General features: G+C 38.8%; 1 protein-coding gene and 2 non-coding genes across 3 annotated transcripts in view; all 3 read right to left on the reverse strand.

Annotated features, from left to right (window-relative positions):
* Window positions 1–20,520, reverse strand: part of SF3B3 (splicing factor 3b subunit 3) — a 38,670-nt gene that overhangs the window by 14,075 nt on the left and 4,075 nt on the right. The window contains exons 3-14 of the mRNA XM_043898008.1: window positions 19,561–19,887; window positions 18,502–18,674; window positions 17,776–17,917; window positions 15,289–15,401; window positions 13,764–13,901; window positions 12,882–12,985; window positions 9,960–10,125; window positions 9,340–9,435; window positions 6,991–7,063; window positions 1,824–1,975; window positions 1,363–1,518; window positions 220–375 (exon numbers count right to left, since the gene is read on the reverse strand). Of these exons, the coding sequence (XP_043753943.1) occupies window positions 220–375; window positions 1,363–1,518; window positions 1,824–1,975; window positions 6,991–7,063; window positions 9,340–9,435; window positions 9,960–10,125; window positions 12,882–12,985; window positions 13,764–13,901; window positions 15,289–15,401; window positions 17,776–17,917; window positions 18,502–18,674; window positions 19,561–19,887 (1,796 nt within the window). The remainder of the gene's footprint in view (window positions 1–219; window positions 376–1,362; window positions 1,519–1,823; window positions 1,976–6,990; window positions 7,064–9,339; window positions 9,436–9,959; window positions 10,126–12,881; window positions 12,986–13,763; window positions 13,902–15,288; window positions 15,402–17,775; window positions 17,918–18,501; window positions 18,675–19,560; window positions 19,888–20,520) is intronic.
* Window positions 14,130–14,217, reverse strand: LOC122692997. Its single transcript, XR_006340803.1, has one exon. It is a non-coding gene; the product is annotated as a small nucleolar RNA SNORD111 (small nucleolar RNA).
* LOC122692998 lies at window positions 19,199–19,278 on the reverse strand. The gene has a single exon (XR_006340804.1). It is a non-coding gene; the product is annotated as a small nucleolar RNA SNORD111 (small nucleolar RNA).

The following is a 20,520-nucleotide window of genomic DNA, read 5'->3' on the forward strand; positions in this document are numbered from 1 at the left end:
TCTTTTCTGTAAACATAGTCTTGGATTTTGTTTTTATTTGTTTAAACTAAAAAAGGGAATCAGGACTTAAGCCAAAGAAACATTTAGTAGTCTTGGATCAGTCATTTTAAAGCACCGCAGAAGACTCCTGAGGTGTGCTGCTACAATAATCAGAAGCAGAAGTATAGATTCAGGGCCCGGCCCAGCTGGAAGACCCTTGAAGGTGAGGGTGACACTCACTGAGGGGTCCAAGGAGATGATCCTGACAGTGTTGTCCACCAGCCCCACAGCCAGGAAGCGAGACCGCTGCTCTCCAGGGGGCACATTGGCCAGACTCATGCACACCACGTCTGCTGACATCTCCTTCCGCTCCGTGTACTCGTTCAGCTGTCCTGACTGCAGGATTGAAGACAGAGGTCACAGACCACGCCACCCCACCCTCAACTCCTGAGCCTGGAGAAGAAAGGGGGCTTGCTAAGTAAGTTCTTTTTTGCTTCCTCTCACTCTTCTTACTATAATTGGTGACCAAGAATTTCTCTACTTGAGGTTCCAAGACTGAAATCTTCAGGCTAATGGCAAGCAAAATTACTGACAAGATAATCAAGAGACCTTTGACAAGTATAATGCATCACAAGTTTCCTAAGCCAACCTAGATCTCAGGAAGTGAAAATATATCACTGTTTTATCTGTTCATAAAAAGACTCATGGGTGAAACAGAATTCAAATATGGCAGTTAGAGACAAAACATTTCAATCACAGGTACAGTTACACTATACAAGTTGGTCACATCCAGAGATTTCTTGAGTATAATTAAATATGGCTATCTTTCCATATATAAAAGTAAAACAAAATTTTCTGAAACTGAATCAGACTGCAGAAATTAAACACATAGCAAATATCTGGTGGGAAAAAGTGTGAAGGTCAGAAAAAGCATTTCATTGCTAAGACAGCATTTCATAACTCCAGTTTAAGAATTAAAGACATGAAAATGTATCCCCTCCAACTCCCAGTAAAGGACTTTCCCACCTCATTTCTCCTTGTGAATATATAATCTAGACACCTGGACTGCAGCTCCCATCTTCAACTCTGAACTCTACACTAAGTCCCACTGCTGCTGCTAAGTCACCTCAGTTGTGTCCGACTGTGCGATCCCACAGACGGCAACCCACCAGGCTCCCCCGTCCCTGGGATTCTCCAGGCAAGCATACTGGAGTGGGTTGCCATTTCCTTCTCCAATGCATGAAAGTGAAAAGTGAAAGTGAAGTCAGTCAGTCAGTCGTGTCCGACTCTTAGCGACCCCATGGACCGCAGCCTACCAGGCTCCTCCGTCCATGGGATTTTCCAGCAAGACTAAGTCCCACAGTGAACAGTAAAATAACATACGGGATCCATTTCAAAATAGACCAGTTCTCCTCCTGTTAGGGCGATCACCACTTGTCGCTGGTTCACCGCACATTTCACAATTGTTTTCTTCCCAGGAGTCTTCCACTCATTGACTCGCTTGTCTGCTCGGATGTGCCGAATCCCATCAGGATACACCTAAGGGCAGTAAGAGAAAAATCCCCCAACTTTAGCCATTTAGTGATTAGTGATTATAAGCATGACCCTCATACCATCGGATCTGTCAGATCTAGAGGCATTGCATTTGAAGCACCAGCTGGGTCAATGACAAGAAGAGTTTAGGGTTCCAGGCAAAGTTAACTTCAAAAAAGTTCATGTTTCACAGCATAAATTTCAAAGAAGTTCAAAGCTCATTAATGTGAACCCAGCAACCAACACCACAATGAAGTCAGAGAAAGGACAAAGTAAGGGAAGCAGGTAAGTAGCTCTCTGAGAATCCTCACCTGCACCAAGGCATCGTCTCCTAACAAGGAGCAGGACAAGGTAGGGGTAGTGCCCAGAAACCCAGAGTCAGTCACTTCTTCTACAGTCTCTCCGATGGACAACACCAGTGTGGCATTCACGAAAGACACAATGATGTAGGCATCAAACTCATCTGAAAATGAAAGAGAAGAAAGAAGCTGGTTAGCAGAGAATTCATTAGCTACAAAGCCAAATGAAACACACTAAGCATTCTCTTCAGAGCCTTCCAAGGCACTTCTTCTATGTGGAGCCATCACACTCATGTGGCAAACAGCGTAGGATGATCCAAAAGATAATTAATGGTCATAACAGCCTACAGATACACTTTGCTTCCTTAAATGGCTAAACAGTTAATAGAGTACACATGCCCACATCTAGTACCTTGGAAAACTAATATTTTCCTGAGAACTTTGCTAGAAAAATCCAAGAAAAAAGTAAGAGGAAATTTTGAATACTACAATATTTTTGTATTCAAAATATCTTTGTATTCAATTCAGTATGTATTGAAGCTAAAGCTTCTTTCAGGTGCCAGTCACAATCCATTAAGAGATACTCCCTATAACCAAAAAAGGTCTCCCCCTTTTTCTGAAAGAATCTTACATAGGAACATAAGACCTAATGAATGAAACAAGTGACTATTTTAGCCTCCATGAGACTAAGTCATTCTAGGATACGGAGTTGGAAACTAAGAATCCTAGGATGTCCCAGAAGGAATGATGTAAGAACACTGGATAACCAGGAAGAGGGGTGGTGGTGGGGGGAGGCAGCTTGTATTGTCAGCCCTTGACCTCTCTAACTTTTCATATTTAAAAATCCTAATGGTTCAGTGGTCACAAGCAATCCAATTAGAATCCGCTTTCCATTTAATAAAATGTATTTGGATAAACAAACACCAACAAGTTTTGAAAAGATGTCAGAGGCATACAAGTAACCCCAAAAATTTCTCACGTACATCCCATAGTTAAAAGCTGTCTATTTCCTACACATTCCACCCCACAACATAGAACAATTTCCGTGTGTGTCTCCCATATTTAGAACAATGTTTGGCATAAAGCTTGATAAATGCTCAATAGATGTACATTCATTTTTTTAAAAGATGAATTGAGATTTTCCTACATTTTAATTTTCTGTTCAATTTCCCTCTTCCTGCCCCCTTCACACAGAAATCTGGCAAGCGAGGGCCAGAATGCCAAGTAGACAAGGTAACAGACTGGAGTGGCTACCTCACTCTTAGCAGAAGCAGTGAAAGCTTGCTGGAGCCCTTGTCTGAGTCCAACATCATAGGCCTGATCCATCCCACTCACATCAAGGACACTTTGGATTCTGATTGCTCCAAAAGTGGTTCAGCTTAACTAAGATTACTCAGTAGGTTCAGCAGAATTAGTGTTCTTTACAGAAAAGGGACCAGATGAAAATGAATTAGGTTGGCCAAAAAACTTCATTCAAGTTTTTCAGTAACAGCCTACAGAAAAATCTGAACAAACTTTCGACCAACCCAGTATTACTGGTGTGACCTATAGTAGCATTCTGAATTAGGAGGAGGTAAAATCAATCTAGTAGATGGCAATCAGCATTTTAAAATATAAACATATAGAAATATAATTTATAATTTATTAAGGGTTAAGTACTGTCCTGAAACACTTTTGCTTCAATTAATAACATGTGAGCACTGAATGAGTGGCTGAAAGGCAAAAATCGAAAGATTTTCCCAATGGATATAATCTTAATGGCTACATCAGGGATCCAGAGGAACGGTTCAATTTCCAAATCACATGAAGTAATGCTGGACAAGCAAATAACTGGTTTCAGGTGATTTCACATGCCTGGGGACACCTTATAAGAAGACTGCTCTGTAAAACTGTACTGTGCATCATCTTAAAATATTGAGTACAGACATGTCCATCCCTGAAGTGGATGTCTTAACAGCTTACAATAAAACCACCATCAGTCTCTAAGCAACACCAAACTTGAAAGCTTTACTCCAGCTCTATTTTTAAACTGGAAATCTCTGGTGTAAAAGTTAACAGGAATTGCTTAATTTTAACATTATATAAATAGTGTACTTTCCCACGTTCTCAACACTGAAACTTTGTATCTCAAAAGCTATGCCAGGGCAAATTAAAGCCAAACAATAAAGGGCTAAAACTAGCCAGGATTTCAGCTTCTTCCTTCAGTCAAGGGAGGAGGGTCTCCAGAAAAGAAACCACGCATTTTTAACCTACATGTGGAGACTGAGGGGAGTGAGGAAAAGCAGCAGCCTGCGTCCTTATCCTCCCCCTGACTCAAGGCCCCAGACAGCTGAGGTGTAAAAATAAAACCAAGCTCGGTGGTCTGGGTCCTATGTTTGCCGGGCAGTTCAACAAGCAGCAGGCAATGGCTGCTGTCTGAAAGCTGTAAACGTCCACTCCCCTGTGAATGCTAAGTAAGCACTGAGACATCTACCCTTCCCATTCTATGACCAGGGAAACCAGAAGCAGCCAGCAGCTCTGGCTCCTAGGCAGGCTTTAGGGTAAAAGCTGGACTAGAGAACAAAATAAAGATTCAGTCAAGGCAAATGCCAATGAACTATCAAGTCTATGTTGCCTTCTTCCAGAGGTTTCAAGTTTCATATAAAATACCATTAGTTCCTATCTCACTGAAGAATCTATTAGCGTATGAGACTGCATCTGTCTCAGGTAACTGGGACTTCTGTCTGAGCACTGCGGAAGCAGCCCACAGAAGAGGGGATGAGCCCTTCTTTCTCTTGTCCTAGTACCTCAGGCTCAACAGAGCCCATTCCAAGAGGAAGTGAGTGATCACCGAGATGACCGAGGCCTTCAATATCTCATTCTCACTCCATATTCAGACTACTCAGTGGTTTGTCTTGCCTCAGCACAGGCCTCACTAGACTCAAAAGAAAAAAGCAGGGGCTTGCTCCAGGGCCCAACCTTTCAGTTACACATGGAACATATAAAAACATCAAGGGAGAGTATGAAGTTAAGATCTTTTAGCTACAGGCCCTTTCGGCTTAATGGGAAGCAAATCAGTCCTAGGTTCTACATTCTGTGGAGAAAGTGACCCCTGCCTCTGACCACCTCACACACTGGCAGATGGGCGTGCATATACAGTGCACACGGACAGCACACTGCTAAGTTACCCTCTGAGAGGTGCTATCAGGGCAGCCTCAATACTCTGTGCAACTCCCTCTCCCTGGGCAAACTGAGACCCCATGGTAGGCCCTAGCAGTAGGTACACACCTGTGGTGATCAGCACCTCCACCAGCCACCTGTGGAAGAGAAAAAAAGGCTTGGTATTGGTAGTGTGCATCACCAAGTACCAGCCAAGGTTAGTAGTTGCCTGGAAGACTGCAGCATGTGTGCACATGTGGAATAGTAACTTAGGAAATCTGGAAAGAGAATGAACTGAGAGAACTTGACCTCTTTTATGGGTGAAAACCCAAATTATAGTTCCTAAAGAGTAAAATTTATCAGGATTTAATAGTTTCCTAGATGTTGGTATTTAGAGGAGGAAACATTTTACCGACAAGCTCCATCAGGCAATATACCGCTCACCTCTAACTTATCAAACATCACCCCAAAGCCTTTCCTGGTTCTCAAACACATGCCTCTTCCCTCTCCTCTATCCCCTCCTGGCAACAACGTGCCTTATCATACCAGAACACACAACAGTTTTGTATACTTCTTTTTTAGATGACACATGCTCTGAGAATAGAATCCTATCTTAATTACAAAGCAGCAGGATGAGAATACTGAACTTGTCCTAGTAAACCAACATGACCCAGACTCACTTAGTCAAATGAACACTGGGTTGAGATTCGGGAGACAAAGCTTTCAGTCTCTATTACCTATGTGCTCTATCTTGAGACAGTCAACATCTGTGATTTTCAGCTTTCTTCAAAAAAAATGAGGGATAACTTTCCTGCAAAAAAATGAAGGGTAACTTTCCTGCAAATCTAAATCGATTTTACAATAAGTTTAATAAGTCAGAACAAAAAATAAACCAAAAACAGGAGCACACTAGGTTTTATCACAAAGGCTCTTTCTAATTCAAACAGTCTAGAGCCTTCATATCAACCAGCCCCCAAGGTAAAGGTGAACATCAACACTGACCAGTTTATGACCACTTTATGAAAATAATACAAAACTGGGGAAATCTTTCAAAACCAATCATCTAATAAATACCTTCTCAGCTAAAATGAACCTACTGATTTCCTACTCACTTATTTCTTTCTACTCAGATAGGATTCCAATGCCCACATGAAGATAAAATTCACTGTGTATTCTATTAATAGAAAGAGGTTTCCCTCCTACACATTTCCCAGCTCCCTTAAACTTGTTCCATACAACCAAAACATCTAAAAAGCAGGAAGATTCCCAGCTGTTTTCTTGAAAAAGCTTTGTATTCTGGCCAGTTTCACATTCCTGAGGGAACAAGAGGAAAATGAGGTCTAGGAATAGAAATGACCCACAACCCCAAAGAATCAAAGGGAAAATGAGAACTGAGTTTTATTTCTAAGGGACTGAAATTCAGTTGTCACAAGAGTTTTCTGCTATTGCGTTAATATGCATTTTCACATAACTTTCAAATTTTTAGGATGAGGTGACCATTTTTATTCAGGAGCTCAGACTTCCTCTTTCTTCCATTCCTCCTTTTCCACTCACCCTAAAATTCTGCTTCAATCAACCTCCACTTCCCTTAAGAACAACTACTATACCTACTGAACAGAACATCCTTAACATCCTCTTAACATCTTAACATCCAGAATACCTTCAATTTCACTGTGATTTCAACACAACAGGAGAAAACATCGTAGAAGAAGCCAAAACTTTTCCTTACATCATACCTCTAACATATAGAAAGAGTCCCTTAATGATGAATATAGTTAAACAACCGATATTTGACAGCTCTATCTATGATACTGAAGTGTCTAAGTACTGAGTATGAACAGCCACCCTGTGTGCCTCTTACCCTTGTGTACAAAATGTAGTAAGTGAAAGCATCTTGATTGGGAGCCTCAAAAACAGTGTTGAGTCAAAAAAGTTTCTCGTATATGAAGTGACACAGAAGTATTATGAATGCAGCCTCTTAAGCTTCTACTGTCAGTGGCACCTGGACCCTCATTCAGACCTCTGGGAAAGGGCTGCTTACCTTCAATGTGCCGACGCACTGTCCAGACAGCATTGGGGTTACCGGGTAGCTCTGAGACAGCCATTTCTGATACCTGACGGGAAGGAGACAAACCACAGACCCAGTGAGCCTGAAACTCAGCTCCTTGCTTACAATCACACTAGATAATACAGTCCCTATAATACAGCAGTGCTCACATGTACACTGGATTAAACACTGGAACCAACTAGTCAAACAGAGCATTAAGGACCAAAAGGCTAGAAGTACTGTCAACTGTCAAAACTGACTTCAGCAAGAGGTGATGGAACATCTAGGACAGCTGCTGCAGCCAAGGCCAAATGCTTCCTTTTGAGTGTAACATGCCTGCATCCTCCACAAAAAGCAAGCATGTGGGAATGAAACAGTCCATCTCAATTAGCATCCTTTGCTTTGCTCCCTTAAGGCGAAATTCCATATCTCTTCACATAACAATTCAAATGCCACATCCTTCAGAAAAAATCTTCCCTTATTTTCTGGGCTGACAGTCATCTCTCCCTCCTATAAATTCTCATAGGAATCACAACCATCACCTCTTAGGACACTTATCTAAAAGTAATCTGAGGAACTGTTTCGTCCTTCCTACTAGATTTTTATGCCCTTTAATGTCAGAGTCAAGAATCCTTTGAATGTCGTATAGACTCTCAAATAAGAATAAATAAAAAATATAAGATAAACTCAAAATGATCTAGAGGAGAAAACAAGATGTGGACTAAACATTAATTGTCTATAATATCCTTGCAATTTTTCAAATCTAAGACCATCTAAGATAAAAATTTTATTAAATATTTTAAATGATCTAAAGATAAAAAGGCAGCCTATCATATTGTACAACTGAACAGTGGAACTACATTTTACAGGAAGAACTCAAGAATATATATGAAAGGCATTTTATCCTTTGTTGGTTTATTGATGCAATGGTAGCAGGAGTACCTGATCATGGTACAGGACAGTCTCGGAAATCTTCGCGATCAATAAAACATAAATGTCAATATGCTGCACTACCTGACAGTGATCCTGCTCAGCTGAGACCATAATCCAGCCGAACAAGATTCCACAAATAGATACACAGGAACAAAGCAATGCCCAACAATTTAATAAAAAATACTTTTGCATAACACAGATTTTTTTTAATAGAATTAGAAAAAATCAGGAGGCAACAGAGGACTCAAAAACAATGATTCTTCATCAGGTTCTTTATCTCCCAACACCATACACAAAGTTTTGTTAATGCATGTATGCATTTTTTTGTGTTTAAGTACTTACTTTCACCAGATGATCACTGGGATCCAATGAGCAGCAAGTAACTTATCAAGAACTATTGGTCTAAATTAGATTCAAATCATTGAAATTTTGGTGACTTGATGCATATTTGGGCAGTCAAAACTTTTTAAATCCCCTGAGATGGCAATATTAATAGCTAACATTTATTAAACAGTTACTATAAGCCAGAACTTGACCAAGTGCTTCTTTTGCATTCTCATTTAATTCATACAGCAATCTTTAAGGCAGATGCTATTAAGCCCATTTTACAGAAGAGGAAACAAAAGCTTAGTAACAGCTATTAAGTAGAGCCAAAATTCAAAACAAAGGTCACCTTGCCTGTGTTCCAATAAAAATTTACAAAAAACAGGTAGTGGGCCTTTTAAGAGCCTGGAGTTTGCCAACCCCAACTACTAAAAGTAACTGCCATAGGAAGATTTATTTTATTCCTAACAAAATCAAGCCCAAGGCTTGCTAAAAGGCATCAACACAAGAACCATGATGAGAAGAGGATATGGGATTTGAGAAGATAATTTTGAGTGTCCATTTCACCTAAAAAGTCCAACAATAAAGGAGTCATTAAATAAATTCTGATCCACCCACTGTGGAGGTATACTGCAAAAACATTAAGAATTGTACGACTTAAAAACACAGAGTAACAAGAAATAAACTTAGTAAGATATAAATATATATATACTGTATTTAACATAATTAAAAGTGTAAGTATTTAAAAACTATGCAGAAAGATCAAGACTAAAATGAGATGCAATAAAATGTGCCATGCAGACTTCTCAACCTACACATCGTGGCGCGTGAACCTGGAACTAATAGTTGTTTTTCTTTTTTCCCCTTTGATATCCATTTGCCAAATTTTTAAAGTGCCTATTGTGTTAACATGTTAAAGATTAGGAAATTTAAACTGTAAACTTTATGGAAACAGGTGAAGAAGAAAACATTTTTGTTTCATATAAACAATGAATACATCTTCGATCTCATCAGAATAAAGCCTTAGGCTGCTTTGCCAGCGCTTCCCTCCAAACCCTGCATATGATCTAGAAATTCCAATCTTACCTCAAGTCCATGCCTTAACACTCTCAGAGATGACCGCGGTCCCCTACCACAGGCCACATATAGCTGGGGAGTGTCTTCATTGGCCAGATCAGCTATCTGCACAAAGAAAAGCGGGAGAAATGTCTACTTGTGCTACTTTTCTACACACAAATTTGATTATTCTCAGGGGGACAAATCACTTTTTTAGTTTTTATTAGGCTTAAATATTACTACACATGGAGTAGTATTAAATATTACTGGCACACGGAGTGAAAAAAAAGACCCAATGTCCCAAAAAGCAAGCAGTCTGAAGCAGCAAGTTTTAAGAACAAAGCTTTTATCAGTTCCTTTTTTTGGTCACACAGCACGTGCGATCTTAGTTCTCTAACCAGGGATGGAACCTGTGCCCCCTGCAGTAGAAATGCAAAGTCTTAACCACTTTATGCCAAAGGATTTATGTAAAGCTTTTTAACTCCCCAATTGCCTTCAGCTGTTTCACCCTTGTACTCTGGCAAGTCCATGGACATGCTACTGAACCTCTTTGACTATGAGGTTAATTGAAATTAAAACTTTAAACTCATTCATATTCAAAAACAGTTGGTTAGCACTGCTCATTAAGGAGTGACAGGAAAGATCCACACCTGGCAAAACAAAATGGGAGAGAGGCTGTCCAATTCATCAACCAACACAAGGTTTTTCAGTGGTCTTGGCTGAAAGAAGAATGTGTCTCCTTCTTCCAGAGGCATGGCAGATGAAAACTCAGGTTCTTCATCATCATCTCCAAGATGTGCAATTTGATATAAGTAACTGGGGAGAAGCAAAGATTTCAGGTAAAATATTTTGTCCGATGTATATTATAAATATAATTAACACTTCCATATGTTATACATGAAAGCTGTCAAGAGAGTAAATCTTAAGAATTCTCATCATGAGAAAAAAAATTTTTTTTTCTATTTCTTTAATGTACCAAATGACATGAACTGTGGTAACCATTTCATGATCTATAAGTCAAATCATTATGCTGCACACCTTAAACTTGTACAGTGCTATGTCAATTTTATCTCTGTAAAACTGGAAGGAAAAAAGCCAATAAGCATTTAAAAAGTACTTTTTCTTAAGATGTTTGCCATCAACATAATGCTCATAAGTCAGTTTAATATTGAGTCAGTATCTACAGTTTGAGATCTCTGCTTATTGACTAGGGTTTTCTATATCTTTAAGAACAGGATACATACCCAAAAGAATTTAAAACAAAGACTAAAACAGATATTTGCACACCAGCATCCAATATGGTATTATTCTTAACAGCCAAAAGGTAGAAAGAACTCAAGTGTCCATTAACAGATAAGTAATACGTGGTACATACATATAGTGGGTTATTATTCACAGATAAAGAATATAGAGCTGACACATGAACTCTGAAAATATGCTATATAAAATGAGCCAGACAGAAAGAGTGAATGTGTGACCAACCGCACTTAAGTCATCAGGGCTGAGGGAAAGGGCCATGAGGAGCTATTCCTTAATGGGCACATGGGTTCAGTCTGGAGTGATAAAAAAAAGTTTGGAAAATGGTAGCAATGGTTATACAACACTGCAAATGTAATTAATGCCACCAAATGGAACATGTTAAAATGACAAATTTTATGTTATACCTATTTTACCACCAAAACAGAGATAATGGGTGCTAAAAAAATGAATGTTAAACCTATTAATAAAGAAAAATATTTATTATTATTCACTACTGTATAAAAATACATAACTTACAAAACACTATACACTATAATTTTTATACAAACATTGAAATATATATACACACAGGAAGGCTACACACAAAAACATGTATCTTTGGGCAGAAGGATTACAAGAGACATTTTTGCTTACAAATGTCTCTCTCCTGGAGAGAGAAATGGCAACCCACTCCAGTAATCTTGCCTGGAAAATCCCATGGATGGAGGAGTCTGGCAGGTACAGTCCATGGGGTCGCAAAGAGTTGGGACACGACTGAGCGACTTCACTTTCACTTTTGTTTACATGCACTTTTCTAACTTCTCTACAACGGAAATTCCTTGTTAAGAAAACTAAAAAATTAGAAATGGGTGAAAATACTCATAATAGTAGGCTAAGTTGTAGAAAGTGAGACAAAACAGGTATAAACTGGGAAAAGGAATAATAAAAAGACAACTGGAATAAGTTCTATGAGGATGCGTTAAGGACATAAAGAAAGGGAGAACAACTGTAGAAATGGCAAAACTGGAATAGAATCACAGAATTCTAGACAACACTTTCATTTTCATTACACAGAAATAGCATTAGATAAGTGTTCTGCATGCACTGGCAAAACCTGAACTAGAAAGCAAGACCATGGCATCTCAATTCATAAGCAATCTGGAGTCTTCAATACTGGTTTTAAATTCAAAGCCAGAGTAGAGTTCAGAGTTAATTCATTTGTCTATGAAAAGCCATCAAAGACTGTAACATAGGGATGAGGAAACGCTTTCATCAGGGTTGTGTCTTGTTTGCTTAAAGAGATGACCCTCTATAAAGGTTGAGTTTTACAGGACAATGAACTGCAATAAGGAATTACGGAACGAATTCAGACTTAGTACCACAAAAAAGGAATACAAAAGTAATAATCAACTTGACTTTCAAATGAAAGCTGTAGAGACAGCAAAATCGAGACTTGACGCTCAAGTTGCTGGAATTGGCCCGTAAGACATTAACAGAAATAGTGAGGACGGCAAAACCAAGTCATGGAAACTACCTGGACATCCATCATCAGATGAACGCATAAAGATGTGGTATATATAAATACACAAAACAGAATACTACTCAGCCATAAAAAAGAACAAAATAAGCCATTTGCAGCAACATGGATGCAACTCAAGATCATCATACTAAGTGAAGTCAAAAGGAAAAAGACAAATACCATACGGTATCATTTATACATGGAATCTAAAAATATGACACAAATGAACCTATCTATGAAACAGAAAAACAGAGAACAGACTGGGGTTGCCCAGGTGGAGTGGGCTGGGGAGGGATGAGGTAGGAGGTTGGGATGAGTGGATGTAAGCTTTTATGTAAACAACAGAGGTCATGATGGACAGCACAGAGAACAAAACTCAGCATCCTAAAATGAATCATAACGGAAAAGAACGTTAAAAAAAAAATGAAATAGTGAGGTTGGAAAGACTGGTGACATGGCTGGGAAGCTGCTGTAGGTACTAATGAGTTTCAACTTCAGATTTGTACAAGTGAAGTGTCTATGGAACATCTACGTAATACTAAGTAGTTCAGCAAGTATTTATTCAATGAAATGTCCAACAAAAAGCTCAGGAGAGATTACTTCTAAAACTACTTTTTGCAGCTATCCACAGATATTGATTCAAACCACGAAAATAGAGGAAGTCATCAAGAGAAAGAGCATAAAAGGGAAAAAGGCAAAACTTCTGAAGGATCTAAAATATTCTCAGGAAAAGCTACAAGGCCTTGAAACTACCTCTCTTCCGTCAACTTTTACAGTAACCAGGGTGAAATGGGGTAATAAAAGGATTACTCACTGGTTTCCAAATTCTGATGCTACGAAAAGGAAGCCTGTTTTAAGCACACACATGGCAGCAGCAACAGGCACAGTATCAAAATATTTGAGTCGGATCTCAGTAACCTGGAATGGAAAGAGAAAGATTCTAGTGTGCAGGTAAATGAAGCCACACCATGGAAGACAGCCCAGTATAATAAGACAATGTAATAAAGTGGCAAAAAAATTCCTGTCCTTCACATCCACACCAGGAGTCAGCAAACTGCAGTCCGCAGGCTAGCCCTGCAGTCCATATACTCCTGATGGCTGCTTCTGTGCCCCAAGGGCAGAGCTAAGTAGCGGAAAAAGGGACCACACGGCCCACAACATAAGTTGAAAATGTTCACTACCTGGCCTTAAAAAGAAAAAACAAAAACAAAAAACTTGCCAACTCTTGAGCTAAACAAGTATCTAAGAAATTGCTCAGTGCTCCTCCATGGGATAAAAGTGACAGATCTCGTATATTGCGTTTTCAGGAGGAATAGAGGGCTTTCTCTTGTCATTCACTAGACGTGGCATTACCCATTCTCACATTATATGTAATCAGACCAAAAATCTGTTAACCAGAGGGAGAAAATTTACATTCATATTCCAATTCCAAACTTTAAAAGCTTTAACACCTTAAGCAATATTTTTTAAGGCATTCTGCTCCCGTTTTTTAAAATTTAACTATCCTTTCTATCTCAGAGAGTAGTTGAACAAATGGCTTATTAACACCACTCTGTAAATCTTAAATAACCATCATTTTTCAAAATACAGTTATTTAACTAAAATTAAGATGAAACTGTAGCAAGTTTTATCAAATTAGACTAATAAGAACTAACATACCTCTTCCTTTTTTCCCCCTCCTCCATGGTCTACTTACCATATCTTCATCTGTCTCCAAAGTGATCTTAAAGATATCTCCCTGTTCAGTTTGAGCCAAAAAGAAGAACATCGATTTGGTCTTATGGGTGGCAGAGCAGACAAAAATCATTCCTCTTTCAGGGTCATCCAGGTCATTCTAGCAAAGTCAAATAACACAATCAACATCTTAGAAATTAGGATTTCTTTTCCGGAATTCAGCACCTTACCAATAAAGATCAAACAGGCCACCAAATGCCTAGAGGCACCTGGAGTCTTTCCATGCAAGCTGTGACCCAGAGCAGCTTACCAACCAAGAAATTTTTGTCTACCATAAATACATAATAAAGCTTAGGTTAAAAAAAAATAAAGCCACAATTCCACTCTACAGCCTGATCAGATTAATAAGGCAAAAACTATCTCCAGAGAAAAATGTCAAAGAGACATGAAATTTAAAGAACCATCATTTCAGGCTGTGAATAAGACTCTTACATGTTCACAGTACTATCCAAAAAACCATCATCATCCCTCTTCTGTATCAACTTGCCTGAATCCCAAAAGGCATCCCTCTCAGCTGGATTTTGGTGTTTTTTTTTTTAAATGTTTCCAACATTTTGTATTTCTCTCAAGGGCAAAACATGTTTTATACTTCTTTGTAGTCCCAAAGTCAAGTACAGCACCTGCCAATCAGGTGCTTAATAAATTTCTGATCAACTAAATTTAATTACTTAACACCACTCCAAAAATTTAACTTGCTAATCTTACCAGATTTCTAAAATTGATGGAATCAGTGTACTAGATAAACTAAGTCTTAAAAAGATTTAACCCCAGGACCTATAAATTAATATTAAAAAGATAAATAAGTTGGGGTGAAGAGTTTGAGGAAGCAGAGATCAATGAAGATTACCCATGTGCTGCTGATAACTGAAGCTGGGTACACAGAACTTCATTATAGTCATCCCTCAACATCTGCAAGGGATTGGTTTGAGGAGGCCCCAGATACCAAAATCCACGGATACCCAAATCTCTTAAATAAAATAGGGTAATACAAGAACAGTCATAAAGTGTCATGATCCCTACAACTTATCTTCAAACGGTCTTGCCTAAAAAACAGATACAAAAGAAAGAAAAGGCCAATGTAGCAAAGCAGTACTAATGAGTGAATCTAAGTGAAAGGTATACAGGAATTAACTGGTTGCTCCTTCTAGATGGGGTGGGGTAGGGGAGGATGAAAGACAATTTACCTCCAATGAATACACCTGTATTCTTCAAACGAGAAACTTGCAGGAATTTCAAATTGATAATGTTCATAGATTCGTCAAGAATGAAAACTATCCGCTTTTTTAAAAACTGAAGTACAAGTGACTTACAATATCATGCTAGTTTCAGGTGTACAACACAGAATCGTGTTGATTTTCAATTTTCTTTCTCAGATTTTGTTTTGTTGTGCTAAAATACTTTACTGTCTTCATTAAAAACACTTAACAAAAATTAAGTTCATTTCACAACATAAATATATCTTCTCTTACGGTAAACAAAGACCTTACCCGTCTCCTGGGGATTGGACAGCGGATATCCGGTTGGTCACCAAAGTTCTTATAGGTAATGTAGTTTTCAGAGCAGATAAGCACTCCACTTGGACCATCTGATCCCCCTGGAACTGTCAAGAGAAAACAAAAACCAGCAATGACTTGACATAACCATGAATGTTATCTTTAATTCCTTCTCTCCTTCAGCACAACTTAAAGGTACAGTGTGCCTGAAGGTGATAAACATTCACTGTGTTTCTTTTCCCTGAGAGTTACACTAGACAAGGATGGAGCACCATCTGGGTGATCTCAGCCTGTCCAGATATCTAATAAGGCATCTAGAAGTTTAGCTCCAAGCCCAGAACTCAGTTCTCAGCTTCGGACCTATAATTCAACTGCCTACTGGACACTGCTACATGGAAATTCCATAGCAGGTTAAAAATGAATCCATTCATAAACCACTGCCAAGGTCCTTATCAAACCATCTCCTGGGTTCTCGACCTCAGAGAACACTGCTGCTGCTGCTGCTAAGTCACGTCAGTCGTGTCTGACTCTGTGCGACCCCATAGACGGCAGCCCACCATGGTCTCCCGCCCCTGGGATTCTCCAGGCAAGCACACTGGAGTGGGTTGCCATTTCCTTCTCCAACTCATGAAAGTGAAAAGTGAAAGTGAAGTTGCTCAGTCGCGTCTGACTCTTAGCGACCCCATGGACTGCAGCCTACCAGGCTCCTCTGTCCATGGGATTTTCCAGGCAAGAGTACTGGAGTGGGGTGCCATTGCCTTCTCCATAGAGAACACTGCCATCAACCAATAGACAAACCAGAAAAAAGGATGCCATGCTTCAATTCTCTCCTCTCCCACATTGGTTCTACCTCTTCAGCAGTCCTCATGCTGCAAATCTCTTTTGGTTTAATGGAAATGCTTCCTGACCTTACTATCTTCCATTCTGTAACCAAAATGTAATCAAGTAATCTTTCTAAAACACTCACCTTTAACAGGTCATTATTCTTCTGCTTCCTCCACCCCAGCTCTTTACCTCCAATGATTCAACCACAATGAGCTTTCAATTTTCAATGAACCATGTTTGTTTCCTGTATTTGGGCTTTTGTGCATTCTGTTTCCTCTGTCCACAACAGAAACTCCTCCTCCATCCCCACTGCACCTAACTCCTAACTATTCCTTAGTCCTCAGCTGAGAGCACTTCTGAAAGCTTTCTCTAATGCATTCCCTTCCTTTTCCTGGTTAGGAACCCCTCCTCCATGCTGTCACGGCATGTGGCACACTCTGGTAATTTTTGTGTTACTAGTATGCATTCACCATTATACTCAATCTTGTATAAAAGGAGACACCACAACAAATATTTCACCACACAGTCCCAGGGGCCAGCAGATTGACTTTGCACATATTGATCATAGAGGTGCAGCAAACATTTGGTTAATGAATGAAACCCTTGTAAATGAGAAGTATCACAATACATTATAACAAGTAATTAAATATAATCCATTTTAAAAAAATGCTTCTGTTTAATATATAGTCTCTTCCTAACATTTAACACTCAAAGACAAGTGCTGTTTTATATTTTTCTTCTCTAAAATCCTACCCAACAACAGACATACTTCATTTTAGACATTAAATGCAAATGACTCAAAACAGAAAGGACTGGATCACCATCTTACCTGAGCCTGATACAATTTAGATACCACAAATACAGTTGTCCTTTAGTCTTTCATTAAAAGAATTATTATCGAATCAAACTAATATTGATTCTTCATGGTGGACCTCTTTGAGCTCCTACAAAAATCTTACTTTGCTATGATGCACATAAAACACTGTTGAATCTGATTTGCTAAAATTTAAGATTTTTGCGTCTACCATCAAAGGATAACTAGGCTGCAAATTTTTCTTATTACTGTCCTTCCCCAGTTTTGGTACTGAAGTTATATTAAGCTCTTAAAGTGGTACAACAGTTTTTATTCTTCTTCTAATCTCTCAAGAAATTTAAGGTCCCTAAAAACTCTGAACCTTAAATCTTCTGAGGAAAATAAACTTTTGATTATTGCCCCAATTTTTTAAACAAATGCTGGTCTATTCAGGTTCTTAATTTCATCTTGGATCAATTTTGGTGACAGTTTTCAAAAATATTTCTATTTCCTCTAGGCTTTCAAACTGATGGACAGTTTTATCTTGTTTCATCCATAACATGTCTTTTCATAGAGCCAGATTTTAATTTTTGTAATGAGAGTGAAAGATTGACTACAATCAAAACACCAGAGCAACCAACAGAAATTAATACTCCAAGCTGACTGTTCTTTTCTTCTCTGCCCCATGAGAGTAAGAGTTAACCACCACATGAATTTCTAAGCTCCCCAAAACACAGACAAGGCACTCAGGTTTACAATGAAAGCTGATTACAGTTTCCAAATCCTATTAAGTGAACATTCCTAAGTTTAGGCATAAAATGGGCCAAGCAAAATGGTACAAAGCAGATCTAAGAAAAAAGTACCTGTAATTAGGAAGTTTCCATGTTCCTCCAACGGCTCACTGTATTTTCGGACTACGTGATTTAAACCAAGGTCTAATTCATAGAAAGTAAGCGTCTGCTGGGTATTAGCTGCTGCTTCCCCAGTTGGATCATTGTCTGCTTCCTAGGTAACAGTGGCACAAAGACTAGTCAGTACCATAAAATCAAACTTTCAAAGCTGCAAAGTAAAAAAGAGAGGATATATGTGGATGCGTAACTGATTCACTTTGCTGTACACCTGAGACTAATACAACATTGCAAATCAACTATCCTCCAGTAAAAATTATTAAAAAAATGAATAAACAAAGCTGAAAAGGGCATCAAGAGTCTTCCATTTCACAAACCAGGAAACAGAGGTCCACAGATGCCAAATGCTTTGCCAAAATTCACACTAAGAAATGGCAGAATGGGAGCAAGAACCCAAGTCTTCTATTTCTGGGACCAGAAAATATTCCTTCCTCTCAAGGGAAAGAATGGTATGTCCCATCTTTCACTACCTCCCAATGAAAAAATATCCCAAATACCACTTTACGTCTTTTTTTCAGAGAGTTTATCCCAATAAATACCCTGTTTACTCAGGGAGACTGTTCAAATCAGAGCAAAAGTGCTATCATGTAGTCAGGTAAATTCTGAAACATTCCAAAGTATTTCAGAAAGACATTTGGAATATAATAATAATAAAAAAAATTGTGAGCAAGTAAGATATACCTCATAATCCATTTCCAGACAAGCAAACATTGGATTTTCAAATCCCACATCTACTCCAACTACGTGATACACTAAAGTGTTTGCTTTGTGAGCCTCCAGTGGAGATGAAATGGTAAGTCGAGCTGCAGCGTCTCTGTTCAAGATGTACACCAATTTCTGTTTCTCAATGGCACCTGTGGATGGAGACAAAACATAAAAAAACTCCAGATAATGAAAATAGAGGCTCCAGAACAGCTAAATTTACATCACAATTATTTTCTAAATGATAGCCAGTGTTAACCTTTACAAATGCATTAACTTTAGATTTTGCTAACACTAAAATAGACAGGAGCAAAATTTTAACCTTCTCATTCTAATAGGAATTTTTTTTAAAAAATTTAGCACTGCTGAGTCTTAGTTACAATATTCAAGATCTCCACTGCAGTAAGACAGCCCTCTTTAGTTGTGGCATGTGAACTCTTAGCTGTGACATGTGGGATCTACTTCCCTGACCAGGGATTGAACCCAAGTCTGCACTGGGAGCTCAGAGTCTTAGCCACTGGACTACCAGGGAAGTCCCCATAATAGGGATCTTAATATCCCACTAACTTTTCAAAAATTTTTATGACAGACTAAGCAAAAATTCATAAAGTGCCACCTTTGTTCTCTGAATTAGATCTAATGATTTTGTGACTGGTCACAGAAGGTTGCCCTCTGGAAGCCTGATCAGATATGCAGAGTTTTCTTCAAGAGATTTATCAGAGAAGAGACATGAATGTAAATCATCACTTCAGGCTGATGAAAGCAACCATACTCTTTGTCTAATAATGTGAAAACTTTCAGCGTGGTCTTTTTGCTACAGTTAAAGAAACGGAAAAGACCCATTTCCAACTAGATAAGTAGAAAAGGTGTGTTACAACTTTCCTCATTGTTTTAAAAGGGAAAGCAACTTTAAACACCCAAAATGATACAAATTTTATCCAGGTGAGTGATTTCTTGGTAGGCTACCAAGATGACAGCATTGCTATTCTGAACTGAGCTTCTTTAAGAATCGAAAAGCCAAGAGAGTAAGTCACTCACTGATCATAACAGCTCGCCCTTTGGGATCCACAGCTAGGAACTGGCCGGGAACAATGCGGCGGCACCCGCTCTTGCCGAAGGTCTCCTGGTGAATCTTCTCAAACATGTTCTTAGACGGCTGGTACTCCAGGATGACAATCCGACCTGAGTCACTGCCAACCACGATGTAGTCCTTCGTGCCACCCGTCAACCTGAAAGCCATGAGCGACCGGATGACACCAAACACTTCCACAGTTAGGAGAGTGTGCACTTTGCCAGTGTTGGGGTCAGGGCGAAGAAGTTCCAAGATCTTTCCTCGGGAAACAACGATTTCCTGTTGTTTTGTTCCTGAAAGACACACAAAATAAAGATCATGAACAATAAAAACTAGTCCAAAAAGTAACCTTCATGGATCAAAATGCTACTACACATAAATACAATGAAATCAGTTGGAGGCTTAGTATTTTAAATTAATTTATTCTACTTTAAAAGATCCTTTTCCTAAAATTTAAAACATTTAACAAAGTGGTATCAAAGAAAAGCTTTTCATAAATGATCACTCAAGCGTTTTTAAAAACTTCTTCTAATTTTTCTAAGATTTGCCATCAATAAGCATAACTGGGAGTTGTCTACAAATGACATTAACATGTAACATTTAGCTTCGTAAAATTAAAAACTACTAAAGGCTCTTTCTAGTCCATTTTTAAGGCTATTGTTCTAAGAATTCATATTAACTTTTTGTGCAGTTAGATGTAGTGTCCCATAGAACTTTCAAAGTTTTGCTGTCTAATATATGCTATTAATTTCTAAAAAGCTCACTTGCTTTCAAAATTGCAATCAACGCCTGCAAATGCATAAAAAGCCAACTTGGACCCATCTCTCCCTGCTACTCATCTCCACCCTGATGAGTTATCATCACCTTCAAATGTTGAGAATAACCAATTTCCTCCTTCCTCACACTCTCTGATCTCAAGTAACTTG

The sequence above is a fragment of the Cervus elaphus genome, chromosome 4 (genome assembly GCF_910594005.1).
Source record: "Cervus elaphus chromosome 4, mCerEla1.1, whole genome shotgun sequence".
Classification (NCBI taxonomy): Eukaryota; Metazoa; Chordata; class Mammalia; order Artiodactyla; family Cervidae; genus Cervus; species Cervus elaphus.